Source organism: Ammospiza caudacuta, chromosome 22 (assembly GCF_027887145.1).
Source record: "Ammospiza caudacuta isolate bAmmCau1 chromosome 22, bAmmCau1.pri, whole genome shotgun sequence".
NCBI lineage: Eukaryota > Metazoa > Chordata > Aves > Passeriformes > Passerellidae > Ammospiza > Ammospiza caudacuta.
The window spans coordinates 9,354,341-9,370,611 of NC_080614.1; the positions used below are offsets into that span (position 1 = coordinate 9,354,341).

The window sequence follows — 16,271 nt, forward strand, 5'->3', positions numbered from 1 at the left end:
AGACACGGACTGACTGTTAAACTGTGGATTGTGTTATATCAACAAATTTTAAAGCCATACCTATGGCACAGAGATAAGAATTATTTCATGTTGGTTTATGTCTGGAGTGAGTCGTAAACAGAATTCAAAAAGTAATCTTGTGTATATAGGAGATGTAGCTCGTGCCTTTGCTTTCTGCTCTTGACACATAAAGGAGAGCTGATCCAGGAGCTGTTCCCACTGATGCTTTATTAGATGCTACATGTTGTGGCAGAACACAGGCAGCAGAATGCATGACACAGCAGATAAGCTTCAGTGTTGGACTTCACCTTCAGCAAAGAAGTGACAGAAATCCCTGATGATCCAGCAATGTGTCTTGAAAAGTGAATAAAAAATGCTTGAATTTGAAGAGAAAGGACTTAGAGAATCTGAAGTGAGGAAATAAGGGATTTAGAGGTGAGGAAACACACCTATACCTACTACATTTATTTATTTACTGACTTGTGTTGGGCTGAATAAGAAGGACAATATTTTGCAGAGCAGTTTCCCCAAAGTTTAGCTCCATTTTTGGAGCTGGCAGTGTGATTGATATGACTCACAGAATCACGCGAGAAGGAACTCGGGACGTCAAAGCTTCTTTCCTGTTTGCAGCTGCATATTGTTCTCTAACCTACACTAAAACAGGAATGGCACTGAGAAATGAAAATTACTGTTTCCTCTTGACTCAAATAGTAACATTTCACCCACAATTTGGTGTTCTGAGGTTATGGTAGTAAAGCACTGTTGCAATACTACTGACTCTTGCCAGCAAAGAGAAGTCAGTACTTGGTAAATCCTGTGCCAAAGTCCAGATATAACATTTTAATTTAAATTATGCAGATAGTCTGGGGTGTGGTCCTTCTTTCTGTACATCAGTACTTAAACCTTACACAAAGACCTCTAAAGAGCTGTTGATTCATGAGAAGTGGCTTGCAAACCTTGGCATTCTTAATAAGGCACATAATACAAACAGAAATGAGATAGCAGCAAATAAAAGGAGGTAGAATTCTATCACCACAACAGTCACAGTGCCTCTCTAGCTTATGTTCACATAATACAGACAATACACTGTTAGATTCAAAACCAGATTTCTCAAAAAGAAAAATATTTCACTTATGACCAGTATTGATATAGTACCATTTTCTCTCTACTAACAGAAAACAATTCTGGCTAAATATAATTATATTCTACTTATGGCTCAAAAGTAAAAGAAACTTTATTATTTGAAATCAATGTATTATTTGTAATAAAGGGACAAGTGTCTCAGAATCTGTGCAGTGACACTATTATTAATTTCTATCTATTAAATCAATGGCTTTAAACCAGTTCCTGAGGTAGGTTTGTCCTTCCATCAGAAACAAAACTGAGCTTAACATTACAGCTCTGGAAACATGAATAGAAAAGTAAAGTAGAAGACATTTCTGGAAGCAAATTGCATGACAGCAAACAAGCAGCTGCATATCTTAAAGGCAAGCAGCTCAAAGCATGCTATACCTAGCACCACTTCAGCCAGGAGGAAATTCTTCCCTTCCAGGATAGAGCTAAATAATTTTTTTGAGGTGAACCACGTGTTGACAATTAAAAAAAAAAAAATTACATAGATTTAGTGTAAGTAAATGGTACATCTTGAAACCAGATAACTTTGTTAAGACACTGTAAGTTATTAAAAATATTTGTGTTATCATTTTATAAACAGCAGAGCAGTTTGAGTTAAAACTAATCAGAACATTTTCATTTGTTATACATTTGCAATTTTCACGTACCGATGTGAATTCTCATACTCCCTTCAGTGCACTGGGACAAAACATTAAAATGTGAACATCTTATTACTGGACTTGACAAAGGTTGTGTAGGTCCAATCACGGAGTGCACCAAACCTCACTGCTAACTACAGATGTACGGAATCAGCCCCCTATTTACCTAAGGAAAAGCCCCAGCCAGCCCCTAGAAAACACACTTTCCTGTATGAAATGTGGTTTTCCAGAGCCAGCGGGTCAGTGGTTCAGTGCCTGTGAGCTCCTGGGGTCGCTGGCGTGTTTCTGCAATGGAGCCAGGAGCAGCCCCGCGTTCCTGTCCTCGCTCTCGGCGCTGTACAGCCCGTTCCTCTCGATGTACGCCCGCACCACGTCCGGCACCAGGTAACGGATGCTCTGGCCCCTCCGCAGGGCTCTCCGGATCTTGGTGGAGGAAATATCATTTGTGATCCATTCTTCCACAAGGTGAATGTTATTCTTATGTCTCCACAAAATATCCGATTCGTAGATGAATTTCTGAACATTGCTTCCGGCCCTACTGATACACACGAGGCCGTGTTTTTCCACAATTTCAGTGATGTCCTCCAACTTCCACAGATTGGGGACTCCAAAAGATTCCAGCATGTCACTTCCACAAAGCAGTTTAACCTGTGGGACACCTTAAAGAGAAAATTAAATGAGAAATACGGCTTGGTTTGGGGCTTGGCAGATTTTAGCAAACTTCACAGGGACATTTAATTTCTTGGCTCCCTTTCTCTCTGTATCTTTGGTTGAGATGAGACAATGGAATGAAATTAAAAAAACAGATTCGGAGTATATAATTTATAATTAGTAACCATAACACAGGATTTTTCTGGATAAAGGTTATGGGAGTCCCTTCATTAAAGGGATCTAATGCCTTATTCTGTGGAATCTAAGGGAATAAAGTCACTGAGTGACACCAGAACCAGGAGCCACCATAAAAGTTACTCATTGGTGCAATTCTCTTGAAATAACAAGGATCATTAACCATCTAATTTGCAAACAGACTTAACTTTTTACAACTGGACTCTGATTTTTCTTTTTAATGGGCTCATGCCTGTTTGGTTCCTGTTTTCTCTTCCGTCCCAGCTTTGTTATGGGTACATCATCCTGCAGACTATTAGTGACATCAGCAGATAAAAGCTTTTGATGATGATACCTGCAAAACAGATGTATTTTAGGTATTTTAAAGATGTAGGAAAAAATTGGGATAGTATGGCCTACCAAAGAACCTCTCTCTGCAATTATCCCAACTTGTTAGAGTTAACACCATTCTTAATCCTTCTATAGGTTTGTGAGACTTTAGAGGTTGGCTGAAAAATACCTTAAAACTTTGAGTGTTTCCAACCACTCGCTCTGGCAGCTTTCCCAATCATCAACTTCCACCCAGTCTGAGTTTTTTGTAGCCAGTTTTGCCATAGTCACTCGGTGATTCGCACTGATCAGACCTTTCTTCTTATATGCATCACCCACTGGTGAAATGATGCCTTTGATTACTTTGTATTTTCCTGTGGAAAAAAACACATCGCACAAGAACATGAGAAGTGGTTGAGCAGATGTTACTTCCCCTGCATTGTATTTAACCTGTGACATAACCATTATGCAGTGCAAAGGCAGCTGATAGCCAGTCCCGTGGAAAAATACAGGACACTCCTGCACTGTCAGGGCAGCACAATGAAGGAGTTAGTAAGATGTATTAGAAAGATATATATTTCTGTAAACTATAAACCCTGTGCTTTAGCTCATTAAAGCAACACATAAATGAGTTCTCTCAAAATGGCCTTTGTATAAGACATAAAGACATAACACAAATTAGCATTTGCTAAATATTTGTCACTGTCAAGCATTCATAGCCACAAAATATTCACCTTAACATTGAAGTGTCTGGTTATCAAAGCTATTCTGAATAATAAATAACCATGCTACCTGTTTCATGGAAGTAGTCTTTAGCCAGCTCAAACAGCCTCAGGTGCATGTTGGTGATGGGATTGAAGGACCCACAGGCCAGCAGCACCACTTCAGTCTTCGTGTCAGGATCTTCCATGGCCACTGCTCACAGCCACGGAGCCCAGTGGACAATGCTGGTGCCAGCCACTACAAGAAATGGGACAAGAAAGAGTTATCGTTACTTACTTGTGGTGCCAACAAGCAGAAGATAAAATTTCAAGATCTAACTGAATGCTGTATTTTTCTTCCACCAACCTGGCCTGTGACTGTCCATGTGACACTTCTTTGTCCAGTTTCTAAGTGATTAAATATGAAATCACTGCAAAGAGGCTGTTTGCCCAGAGAGGATGGCGTACTGCCCACTCTGTGGAAAAGCAGCTCATTTTAAACTTCATGTGGAGAGATTATCAGTCCTGATTGCAGGACAAACTTTATTAGAACTTTGCACCATTTTAAGATGGCAGTGCCAATCAACTGCCAAGGGACATGTGGGCAGGGAACTTCCTTGTTAAGTAACTTCCTTCTATGCTCACAGGGAGAAATAGAACATCTGTGACCATTCCTAGTCTTGCTACTCAACTGCAGTGACCCTTTCCAGCAAGATTATAAAACCAAGACTGTGTCACATATTATATTGTGTTAAATTCTGGAGGAGAACAGTGTCAACATTTCTTTGGGATTTATTTACATTTTCTGAAATATAAAATCTAAAGGGGGTAATTTATATAATTCAGTGTGATATGTGGGAAGAGAGTGCTATAGACTAAACATGAGAAAAGTCACTCTGCTTTGTGTTGCAGCAAGTGTTAGGTGTACCAATGGAAAAGGTGAGAGAAGAATAGTAAATTACAGAAGTTTAGTAAAAGCTGCAATTAAATACTGGGGGTTTTCCCCTTTGCTAAAATACCACAGTTCTGTTCTGCTTCTGAGCTTCAGTTTCAGAAAGCTGCTTAAGAATTGCTGAAAATAAGGAAATTTCACTCATTATCATTCAATTTCTCCTCACACCTCACACCCATTTTTGCTTCTGTATTTTTTCCTGAGACTATTCTGGCTTGCCAAGATGTTTTCCCACATCTGGCCTAACAAAGGAGAACTGCAATGGGCTGTTGCTGTTTGCGAGATGTCTGAGACATCCTGAGGAGCACAGAATTGTCTGCCATTGTTTCTACAGCAACATCACCACCTGGAAAAATCCCACGAGGTCACCCTCACACTGTGTCTCCCTGACAGAGGGGCTGAGTGATGTTCACAGCAGCCACAGCGCTGAGACACCATCACAGCCAAACCTGGCAACAGCGACTGTGTCCTAACATCAAACAGCCCGTGGATAAAAGGAATGCTTGCAAGGCTTCACATTTTGTAAGTGCTAGTACTTTTCTGTGCTTTCAATAGTTTCACCAACTTTTCAAATATTCTTCATTACTGCAGAGTAGCTCAGCAGTGGAACGGCTGGTGGTACTTGAAATGCAGCCTTCACAGGGGCATGGCTAAGAGAGTTACTATGGGAACAGGGAGGAGAGGAATTAGACTGCCTTTGTAATGCACAAATCCTACTTTCAACAGAGTGACACATGCTGCAAAACTGGAAAAGATTGATTTTTTCCTTAAAAAAAAAAAAAGTGCAAAAAAAGTAGAAAATTTTAAGATGGAAATACAGAGTGCCTTTTTCGGGAGTTAGTCAAATGTCCCTTTTCATGCTCCTAACTTTACAGAAACAGGCAATCATTGCCTCATAAACTCACCCTGCACTAGAATACACCAAAATATGCCTACAGCAGGTCTTGGGATGGCTCTGGAGCCCACCCTGCCAGTCACCTTCAGGGAATAAGCAGGTAAGGATGCTTTGCTCAATCTCATGTTTCAGAGGCAAATATCTGTCAAATATGTTTATATATGGGTATATACATAGAATATAAGCACGATGTGGGCGTCGCTGGGCGCTTCACTAACACCCTCCGCAGCTCTCCGCCCCCGCGGGCCTGCACGGGGGTCCGGTCCTCGCCCAGCGAGCAACCCCCGCCGCCGCCGCCTGTCCCCGGTGAGCCCCGCTCGGCCCCGCGCTGTGCCCGCTGTCCGTGCCCGCTCACCCCCGCTCCCTGTCCCCGCAGTCCCCGCTCCTTGTCCCCGTTCACCCCCGCTCCCTGTCCCCGCTCCCTGTCCCCGCTGTCCCCGTTCCCCGTGCCCGCTCACCCCGCGCCGTGCCCTCAGCCGGGCCCGGGGCCGCTCGCGCTCATTGGCCCGGGCGCGGCGGAAGCGGCGCCGCAGGAGCGGGATGAGCCCGCCCTGACGCGGCCTGCCCGGCTGAGGGGTGAGGGAGCCCGGGGCCGGCCGGGCGGGCGGAGGGGGAAGAGCGGGGCCGGAGCGCGGCCGGGGAACGGGCAGCGGGCCCCGGGCAGCGCCCGAGTTCCGGCCGCTCCTCCCGCTCCTCCCAGGCCGCGCGGCCGGCCCGGAGCGAGGGCCGCGCTCCCTCAGGGGGCTGTGGGGCCGGGATGGCCGCTGGCCGCCGTGTCCGCCCGGCACCATCCCCGGGAGCGCTGGTTCTCCTGCTGCCGCGCACACCTGCACCCGGGCTGTCTCCTGAACAGCGGTCCGAGGGGCTGTTGAGGAGTCGAACCTATTGTGTCTTATAGCGGGGCCTCTGTATTTCAGTAGTTGCTGCTTGATTGTGTGTGCTGTGGCTGTTGGAGTGCCCTCTGAACCGCCTCTTGCTGTGGAGATAATTCTGTGCACGCAGCCTGGCATTTCTGTATTTCCACTGCGAGGATCTCCGGGTGTTGTGATTAAACATTCCGTCAGCAAGATATTGCATAATTTTAATATTTAGAGTGTTTGAAATACGTTATAAGTTGTTGATACAAACAATAAAATGTACTTTCTCTTAGAAGTGTCATGTAAAAACAACATTTTCCTGTGAAAACAGAAAATGGCTTCAAGAGGAACAACAGAGACCAGTAAACTAAAACAAAACTTGGAGGAGCAGTTGGACAGATTAATGCAACAACTTCAAGATCTGGAAGAGTGCAGGTAATATAAATAGTTGCTTTCCTCTTATATGGTATTATTTTTCTTAAGTGGTTGGCAGAAGAAAGTGCTACCTTTCAAAAATCTTAGGAGGAAGCTTATTTATTTTTGTGTTTTGCTGTGGCTTTCTGTTTTTAAATTAAGTAGGATATTGGTGTCAGTAAAAGTTATTTTTAAAAACCTTTATTATGATTGCTTTATATATCTAGGAAAAATGCTAGCAGAAATACTCTGTATTTTCTTTGAAATGTTATATTTCAGTGTGACTTTTAAAGTTTAAACAGCTGTTCACAAAAATCACAGTTTTTCTATGGGATTTTTAATAGGAGTGAACGAATAACTTTTGGGGCTCTTTTGGTTTTTCTTATAATTATAGATCCCTGGGGGGGGGGGGGGGGTTGCATTGTTTACTTTCTTGTTTGTCTAACTCTTCCTGTGATTTTGTATTAGTCTTATGTGTGTTGATACAATTTGAGACAGTGAATTATCAAGAAGGTTGGGCTTTTATCTGTTTTAGTAGTTGCATTTAAGCACCCTGTGTTTAGATGGTTTCTGACTCTAGTTCCAGCTTGTCCTAGCAGTACGCATCTTTTCCAAGAACAATTAGAACTGCTGTGGGGTGCTGGTGCTGTTCTGGGAACTGGGCAAGGTTTAGACAGCAGGATCAGTTATTCCTAAGTGGATGGCTTTGGGTGTGAGATAGGCTTCTCAGATAATCTCATTCACTGCAGCTTTGGGCAAGACAATCTCACCACATAATTGTGTTGAGATCCAAAAATACTTCTAAATATCTTGTTCATTACTAGGGCTTTTTTATCATCAGTGAGTGTAGAGCCATGCAGGTGGCTGGGAGGGGTGCAGACCTGAGCAGTGCATGAGCTGGATGGGAGCTGAGAGGGCCAGAGCAGAGCAGGCTGCAGGGATGGGAACTCCTCAGTGCAGCCTGGAGAACCAAGCTCTGTGCCCCATGGGTGTCTCAGGCTGGATCCTGTGATTCAGTGTGTCTTCTTGGGTCCTCCCTAGAGAGGAGCTGGATGCAGATGAGTACGAAGAGACCAAAAAAGAAACTCTTGAGCAGCTGAGTGAGTTCAATGACTCCCTGAAGAAGATTATGTCTGGAGATATGACTTTGGTGGATGAGCTCAGTGGCATGCAGCTGGTAAGGAGGATGTGTTGCTAAAAAACTTCATGTTCTGCTTGGAGTTGATGAAATAGCAAATAGATACAAGTGATTCACTAGAATTTTTATGTGAAATATAGATCTATGGTAACTAATGTATTTCCTAATTTATTACACTTTTATATGTAAAAAACTTGGATAGATGTCTTCATTTGAAAAGGGAAAAAAACCCATTGATGAATTACAACCTTAACATTATAGGAGATTAGGACCTGGACTTTAAGTAATGAAAAGTTTCACAGCTCTTTCTCAGTCTAGTTACATTAATTAGAGGATTCTTTAAGCCCTCCATAAAGGTATTTTTTTTTAAATTTCACTTCCATGGTTATGAAAAAAAAGATGAGTTCTGTATATCATATGATGTAGAGGATACTAATGATGCTTTCCAGCCCTCATTAATCTTGTCCTGCTGCTGCAGTTTGACCAGGACTAACAGGAATCACATTCTTGCTCTTCTCCTTGCAGGCAATACAAGCAGCCATCAGCCAAGCATTTAAAACTCCAGAAGTGATTAGGATGTTTGCAAAGAAGCAGCCGAGGCAATTGAGGACAAGACTGGCAGAGGTGAAGGCTTCTGTTTTCCTGCAAAAGCTGTTCATTTGAGGCAGTCTGATTCAAGTGTGTAAGGATTGCAAGGAAAGCACTGAGTGTACTGGAAAACTTGGTCATAAAGTCCAAAAAAGATGGAGAAGTTCTCTTTCAATATTTGTTCGATCTTAAATGTTTATTGAGGTAATGGGGGCAACCATGTGTATTTCTTGAGTTATCTCCTATTTTCCTGCTTCAAAGCAAAAATGGGGTTAACAGAGTGAACTGAGGAAGCTGCAAATAGAAAGTCTGTGATTGTACTGAGGGCTGGAGAGTGCATTCGATGTTTCAGAGATCTAAACTGAAGATCCAGATGATGTGGGTCCATTGCTACTGATGATATTTTTAGGCTGTTGCATTTCTCATGCCGTTGTGTTGGGTGAAATAATGGAAGCTTATATATTTTGACTTTTTCTCCCCTGGTGTGCAGATGGACAGAGACTTAATGGTTGGGAAGTTGCCACGAGACCTGTACACCCAACAGAAACTGGAAATCCTGACTGCCCTCAGAAAGCTGGGTGAGAAGGTAAGGGGTTGGTATCATAGTCAGGTGGGTAGAGTTTTCTGCCTATTTAGGAGGAATTAGAAATAATTAAAACAAGAAATTGCAATTTTATAAGCAAATTATAAAATGTAGCTTGCTGTGACATTACATAAATGTCCTTCCATTTTAATGCCTGAAGCTGAACATGTATCAAATAGTTTGGTACCTTTCTGTATGGCTGTTTCTACTTTAAATACTTCCTTTGGTAGGCTGAATGCATGAATCACACACCAGCTGGTACAAGGTGATGGTATTTATAAAAGCTACAGAACAAATCTTTTACTGGCCATCTACCACCAAATCATCAGAAACTATTCAAGACCTCTGACATGTGTCCAGCTTCACTTTTATAGTGTCAATTGTGCCTACCCCTGGGTATGAGAAAAGGAAATTGGAGAGATGAGTGATAAATTCATTGTTGCCCCAGTGATCCATCAGTGACAGAAAAAGCCCTGGGTTTGCCACCAGAGGGAGGAAGAGAAGTTACTTCTCTTTGTGGATGGTATATGAAGAAAATGGGTTGCTGTGTATCTCTGTAGTGTAGCTTTTTTAGGAAATGAAGGAATGTCATGGAGAAGATCAAATGCAGTACTTAAAGGAGCTGCAATCCAAGTAGTTTCCAAAGCAAAGGCTTTCCCAATATTTTATTGCTTGAGTGTCAGAGGAGAAAAATCTTTTGCAAATACGTAAAAGCTAGTTAAGGTTGTGAACTGAATGCAGGAAGCTATCTAATCCTCTTGGAATGAGTTCCTTGGACCACAGCATCAAGCCACTTCACCACACCCTGACCTGTACTCTTAACCTTTTGAAATGATCAGTAGCCTGCTGCACAGAGGGCTTGCTAGGACAGGAGTCTCACATCTGTTCTGGATGTGAACAATGACAGCAAATGCTGCATGTTTGTCTGCACAACACTGCAAAGTATTAAGTAGCTGTATGCTTGCAAACAAAGCCAGCAAAGGCAGGTAAGTAATATGTTTTCCTTCATTCCAACATCATCCTGAATATCTGTATCTGATTTTTATAGTTCTAATAAATAAACTGATGTGAAGAGTTTGACACACATGCTTTGCTGTAATAAAGATGTGTATCTGAGGCTAATTAAATGACTTTTAACTTAGCATATCTGAACCTTCCAAATGTAGGTTACTGCTTCATTATTGTAAATATTTTATGGGCATCTGTCACAAGGCATCAGAACATGTACATAAAAGTAAAATATACATGGGGAAATGTCACTTTAAAGGAAGAGAACCATTTCTAGGTCATTGGCTCTTAACATGGTCAAAGCTGGCAGTGACTGCTTTTTTTTTTTTTTTTCCTTTCCTCAGTAGATGATAGGAAGTAAGCTTAGATCTTAGTTCATTACCATACTGACCTTGTGACAAAAAAGTTATTGACACCTCGGCATAGTTCAGGTACACAGGTACAGTGTGACCTTTTAATAAAAAATTATCACTGCAAATCAACTTGAAACTTGCGTGTGCAGGCATGTCTGACACTGCACATGCTGGCACTGCACTGCCTGGGCTGGCAGGAGCCAGGGAGGGAAAATTCAGTGCTAGGGGAAGTAGCTTCTGTTTTTTGTTTTAGGTTTCAGTAGGGCAGATAACACTGCCACTCAAAAGCTGCAAATGGACAATTTCTGTAACCTGTCCTAGCTCATGTAGATGCACACGTAGATGGTGGGAACATGCACAGTTAAGGTATCAGCTTCACAGTTGTGGCTTCTTTTGATTTAGCTCACTGGTGATGATGAGATGTTCTTGTCAACAAATGCTGGTACAGCCCTGAGCCAATTTGAGAGAGTCTCCACTGACCTTGGTAAGTTTTCATTCTCATATAACTTGTGATTGCTTTGCCTCATTGAACACTGATTATTAGAAGTATGTCTGGTTCCCCTATGAAAGAGAATATATGAACAAGAGATTCATGCCATTAAATGTTAATATACGTTTTATTAACAATGAAATTCTGATAAACTACTATAAGGAAAAAGTAACACAACAAATAAATCCAATGCCAAACATCCATGAAATGCCAAGGGTGCCCATCATGCTGAAGGCTTGAGTAGTCTGTCTCAGGCAGAGATGCTGCTGTTAGAATTAAACACAGATCTTTTTTGCATTAAAGACACTCTTCAGGAGAGCTGTGTCCTCTGCTTGATGCAGAGAATTTGGCAGTTATTGGCACATTGTCAAAATACAGCTTTAAAGCACTCTTCCTGCCATGATTGTCATACCTCTGATTGTGTTGACAGGATCAAGAGTTGAGTTACAAAAGGCATTAAATGAGCAGACAGTTCACTGTAGTAGTAGTTAAATTGGGATGAAAGAGCTATGAATGGCAGGAACGTGCCAGACTAGCTCAGGCTACAAATAAACTGTCTGGGTGCCCTACCTTTCAGCTCTGCCCTCCCTGGAAGTGTAAGCAAGGTGAGAACCCTCTCTTCAAGAGAGGACTTTGGCAGTATCTCTGTGTGTGGGGGTGTTACCAACACCATTCCAGCTGCAAACACAAAGCACAGCTCTACAGGGGAATCTGGGGAAAGGGAGCTCCATCCCAGCCAGGCACAGTAGGACATGGCTGCTCTAGACCTGGCAAGCTATTGTGGGGTTTTTTTTAATTAGCTCAAGTGTTCAAGTTTTCACAGTGTAGATTTGATTTCTTTGGATCTCAAATGTTTTGCTTGATTTAAATTGTATATAAGGTAATTCACAATTTCCACTAATACTTACTGAAAATGCTTTTTCCCCCCTCAGGATCAGGAGACAAGGTCTTTGCTCTTGCAAGTGTTGAAGTAGAAAAGGCAAAACAATGAAGAGGTTCGTGAGGCTTGTGTCTCCAGTTGTCAGCAGCGTTGGATTTTGGTCACACTGCGTTTGGTTTTTCTATTTCTTACATGTTGAAAAAAAAGCAAAGCAAAACAAAAAACCCAAGCCCTAAATCTCTTGGGTCCTTAACCAGAAGATATGAAGTAAACAGCCTTAAGTGCACTTTGGGACCTTGGTGTCTGTACCCTTTCAGTAATACAAGCTCTGAGGCTGAACACTAAGAGGAACTCTAGAACAAAAGCATGGTGTGACTGTCTTTCGAAAGAGTCAGTTGTTTTGAACTTTTCTGAATGTGTATTTCTCTAACTATTAAAACTGAATCTTTTTGCATGTGGTTGTAGCAAGCAGATCTTTTTACGAAGTGGTCCTGATGGTTTTTTTGGGTGATTTTTCACATTGTCTTAATTTTTGTCTGGACTCCCCACTAAGTAGTTTGTGCTAGGAAGGCATTGAAGCTTTGGAAAATGCATGTAGTTTATTGAAATGCCATCTTTCTACAAACTGTTTGCAGAAGACCAAAAATGAGCCTGGATGCTGATCACTGGCCCTCGGCTGCTTGTTTGCCGTGCACATGAATGAGCACTTTGTGTCCCAGCCCTGGCTGAGGACAATGGCAGCCCTGTGGGGAGGCTTCTGGAGTCATTTAACCTTGTGTATTGAAGGGACAGGAATTGATAGGACATGGCAGTGAGATGCTCTTCCTTCAGCTCTGGTGTGTAACTGCACACTGCTGTTATTTCGGAGGGGGCATGAAATAGCTTGCAAGTAGAAACAAAAAAAGCTCCCGTTATGTGATCAGTGCAAGTGTTGTTCAATCTCAGTGGTGGTGCTACAGAGAGGGGAGGGTCTGTGTCTCCCCTGGATCCTGAATAAACTAAGCTTAGGAGGATTTGAAATCTCGTAGTTGAATTTTTAGCTCAGAGACTTAGTGGGTAGCATTGACTAGAAACAGAAAATTAACATGCTCAGTTGTCATTTAGAGTGCACTTACAGGGCATAAATACCCTATAAATTAGCAAGTTTATCTAATTGTAAACTGGGACTGGAGTAGATTAGAAAATGTGTTTCTAGACTGCATTTTGCTTTAACAGATATACTTTTGACATCTAGCATTTAAGAAATAAAGGATACAGGATGGAGATAGCATAATTTGTTTTTCACTGATAGAACTTCTTTCTCCCTGTTATTAGAAAGCCTTTATTGAGGAGGGGTCTTTTGTCCATTCCAGCAGAACTATTTTCTGTCTGAGACAGCATTGTGTTCTCTGACAAAGGCTGATTGCAGCTTCATAGCTGAGAGCAGCTTATTAAAAGGCGTTATTAGACTCTGAAATTATGGGAAGCAAAACAGTCTGTGAGGACTGGAGCTGCCTTCTTTTCCTTTCTGCTCATTACTGGTGCTAAGGAACTCTCTCCCCATACACCCCCAGCCTGCTTGCAGCATTATTATGTAAATTAAATCTCTCAGCACTCACAAAAAGTTTACAGTACAATGACATGGAAATCTTTTTCCTTGTAGTTTGACAGGTGTACGTTTCCAGGAGAAACTTTTTTAAATTGGTGTGTAAATATTTCAGGATTTTTGCAAATACCTGTACTGCGGGCAGTTGTAACATTCCAATTGAATTGATCCTTGACTGAACATCTTTCCAACATCTGCTTCTTCTGCTCTTGGAAGGATCTCTGGTGGTTTAGATGGACAGAGATGAGACTGAGATCAGTACCAGTATTGCAAGATTCAGTGTGTTGGGTCAGACTTCTCTCTCAGAAGCTGTGAAGGGTCAGAAATCAGAGCTCTACCCAGAGACTGGCTGTGTCCTGCAGAAAGCCCTGGCCATAAATGTGATTTAACAAGGAAGCTGCTGCTGATGTGAAGCTATTCATGTGTTGACCCTTACAGAGAGTTAAGTAACCTCTTGAAATAGTTATATTGATTTAAGGCATAGTAAGTTAATTGGTGTGTTGTGCTAAATACTTTGCTAAATAATCCTGGGATGTACCTCCACCACCACCTCAAATGTTTCTGCAGGGGCTGTATAAAAAAGTCCATAATCTATTTATTATAATAATGATTTCCTCAAATAAAAACTGATAACAAAAGAACAACTGCTAAATGAAAGCATGGGTTTGTGTTTAACAAACAAGCTTGTGATGTGTGAGTCCCATCCCCAGTTCCGTGTTGGACCTGGGCAGATCACTCATTCTGTACACATCTTTCTTTCCTGGAGTAAAATACAGATTATGATCCTTAAATATCGAGTGCTGTGAAGTTGTTATTGATCATACATTGCTTTGAAGATTAAAAGTGCTTTGTTTTTTGTTTATCATTTTACTTCTGAAATAAGAACTGTAAAGTACAGTAGCTTTAAACACATCAGCAAAGTTCCCAGAGTCCTTTTTTGGCCATATATAACCTCCTTTTTTTAATCTTCTTTCTCTATAGAGTGAATTCAGTGATTGTACTGATCTGAAGGAAAAAGTGTTAGAAAATTGAAGCTTCAAATATTCTGCCTCTCTTTCTTCTGTCTTTGTCTCCTTGAGTTATTTCCCTTCTTTGATCTTGAATGGAAAAGTAGCAAGTTACCTTTGTGCTGAAGAAAAAATACAAGATTTCTTAAGAGATCCCTTACTTTCTTATGCTACTTTGCCTGTAAAAGTCAAATTCATTTTGATAGAGAGCTCTGTGTAAATGACACCCTATGGCCAGGCAGTTCAGGCTCCGTCACTGCTGGCTGAAGTGGGATCAATGCATGATTTTGATGGATTTGAATTATCAGACTAAGTCTGACATATAAAATATTAACAAAAGAATCCCAAACTAAAAACAAGTCCTTCATTGGGTACCTCACATATCTTGGAGAGAAAGGGTTTTCATTATTGTTGTGTGTGGTTGAATCATGGATAATGAAAGCAGGGATTGTGTGTGCAGATGCTGCTGGAAGCCCTTAATGAGAGGGGGATGCCAACAAGTACAGGGGGACATGGAGGGTGGAAGCAGCTGTGCTGTGAAGGAATCCTAAATGAATTTCCCAGCTGATTAAGAAACAAATGGAGATCAGGAAGGAAAGGGTGAATTGAGAGAATTTTTCTAAGTCAAGCAGGGATTCGGAGGAAAAGGTTTCATGAAGTTTTGGCTTACTAGAATAAACAGCAGCCTCATTAAACAAGAGATGAGAAGCTGTTGAAAAGAAAAATCCATTTAATCTGATAGATTTTGGTAAAATAATATCAAGTCTTTATACAATACTTGTAAAAATGTTAGACTTAACCTTTAGATAATTAAACTTCTGACATTCCCTTGCTGAGGGTTAGGTCAGGCAGCGTGATGATTGGGAGGTAACAGATTTGATCACGTGCAGTTCTACATTCTGTTTGCTTTGGGAGGCTCCGTGCATTCCCATGAGACATGAGCAACATTTTACTCTATCTCTTGCAGACCTAGCATAGTTGAGAGGCCTCTTGAGCATCCACCATGTCTTATGATGATACAAGTGGCTGATGGCAAGATGTCACCTTGCTTGATAGCTAACTCTCTTGGTAAGCTTGAAGGGAATAAACTAAGGTGGGGCAGGAGTTCAGTTTTAAGAAAATAAATCTAAAATTCTCCTAGGTTAGAGGAAGCCTTGTGGTATCTCTCCCTGCTAAAACCCTTCCTAAATAAATGCAGGATGTTAAATTGATGTGTAAGATTGCATTGCACTGCTGTACAGTCAGCCAGCTGAATTAGGAGAGCTAGACAGTACTTAGTCATAAAATGGTGTTGTGCCCATGATGTTATCAGTAAGGAAATTCATACTATTGCAAGGATGCAAATGATGGCTTAATTATATGCTCCCACTAGCATAAGATGCTTTTAGATCTTTCCCTCAGACTCATGTACTGTGCTAATTAACAGTAATCCAACTGGAGGATCCCAATGCAATGCTTCTGCATATTTTTTTCAGCTTATGCTGGAGCTCTTATGTTCTTTTCTTAAATAATTAATAATCATTACTGCCTGCTGTGCTGTGGGTATGTGCCAGTGATCTCAGATCCCAGCACATTTGCACCATTCCTCTTCCTGTCAGAGGCTTGGGTTTGCTCTTTGCAGAGGCTTTCATGTTAAGCCCTTCATTAGCTGGCAGTGGGGTTTGGATTTCAGTGGCATCGGGCTTTGATGTCATTAAGTATCAAGCTGTTAAAGGAAGTGCCACCTATTTCATTACTGTGACTATCTTTATGCAATTAAGTTAAATACCGAGTGGAGAACAGACGCATTTTACTAAATAACACTTGGTTCACAAAGCATTTTCATCTCCAGGAATTTTGTACTTACCTTGCTGGCCTCACCAATGCACCCTGTGAGGAGGCAGGGTTACTGTT

At 41.6% G+C, this 16,271-nt stretch overlaps 2 protein-coding genes across 4 annotated transcripts; one reads left to right on the forward strand and one right to left on the reverse strand.

Annotated features, from left to right (window-relative positions):
* Positions 1-241: 241 nt before the first annotated feature.
* On the reverse strand, positions 242-6,471 carry NMNAT1 (nicotinamide nucleotide adenylyltransferase 1). Its single transcript, XM_058818742.1, has 5 exons — positions 6,303-6,471; positions 3,720-3,887; positions 3,118-3,301; positions 2,807-2,952; positions 242-2,431 (listed from the first exon to the last, which is right to left on the reverse strand). Exons 2-5 carry the CDS (start codon positions 3,835-3,837, stop codon positions 2,013-2,015), a joined length of 867 nt encoding a protein of 288 aa, XP_058674725.1. The 5' UTR covers positions 3,838-3,887; positions 6,303-6,471; the 3' UTR covers positions 242-2,012.
* Positions 6,014-14,163, forward strand: LZIC (leucine zipper and CTNNBIP1 domain containing). 3 transcript variants are annotated; one of them, XM_058818743.1, is made up of 7 exons: positions 6,014-6,051; positions 6,626-6,767; positions 7,788-7,923; positions 8,410-8,508; positions 8,963-9,058; positions 10,819-10,900; positions 11,839-14,163. In XM_058818743.1, exons 2-7 carry the CDS (start codon positions 6,667-6,669, stop codon positions 11,895-11,897), a joined length of 573 nt encoding a protein of 190 aa, XP_058674726.1. In that variant the 5' UTR covers positions 6,014-6,051; positions 6,626-6,666; the 3' UTR covers positions 11,898-14,163. The 3 variants fall into 3 exon arrangements, with proteins under 3 accessions (XP_058674726.1, XP_058674727.1, XP_058674728.1); XM_058818744.1 differs by having other exon boundaries at positions 6,026-6,051; positions 6,664-6,767; XM_058818745.1 differs by lacking the exon at positions 6,014-6,051 and adding an exon at positions 6,062-6,330 and having other exon boundaries at positions 6,664-6,767.
* Positions 14,164-16,271: the final 2,108 nt, after the last annotated feature.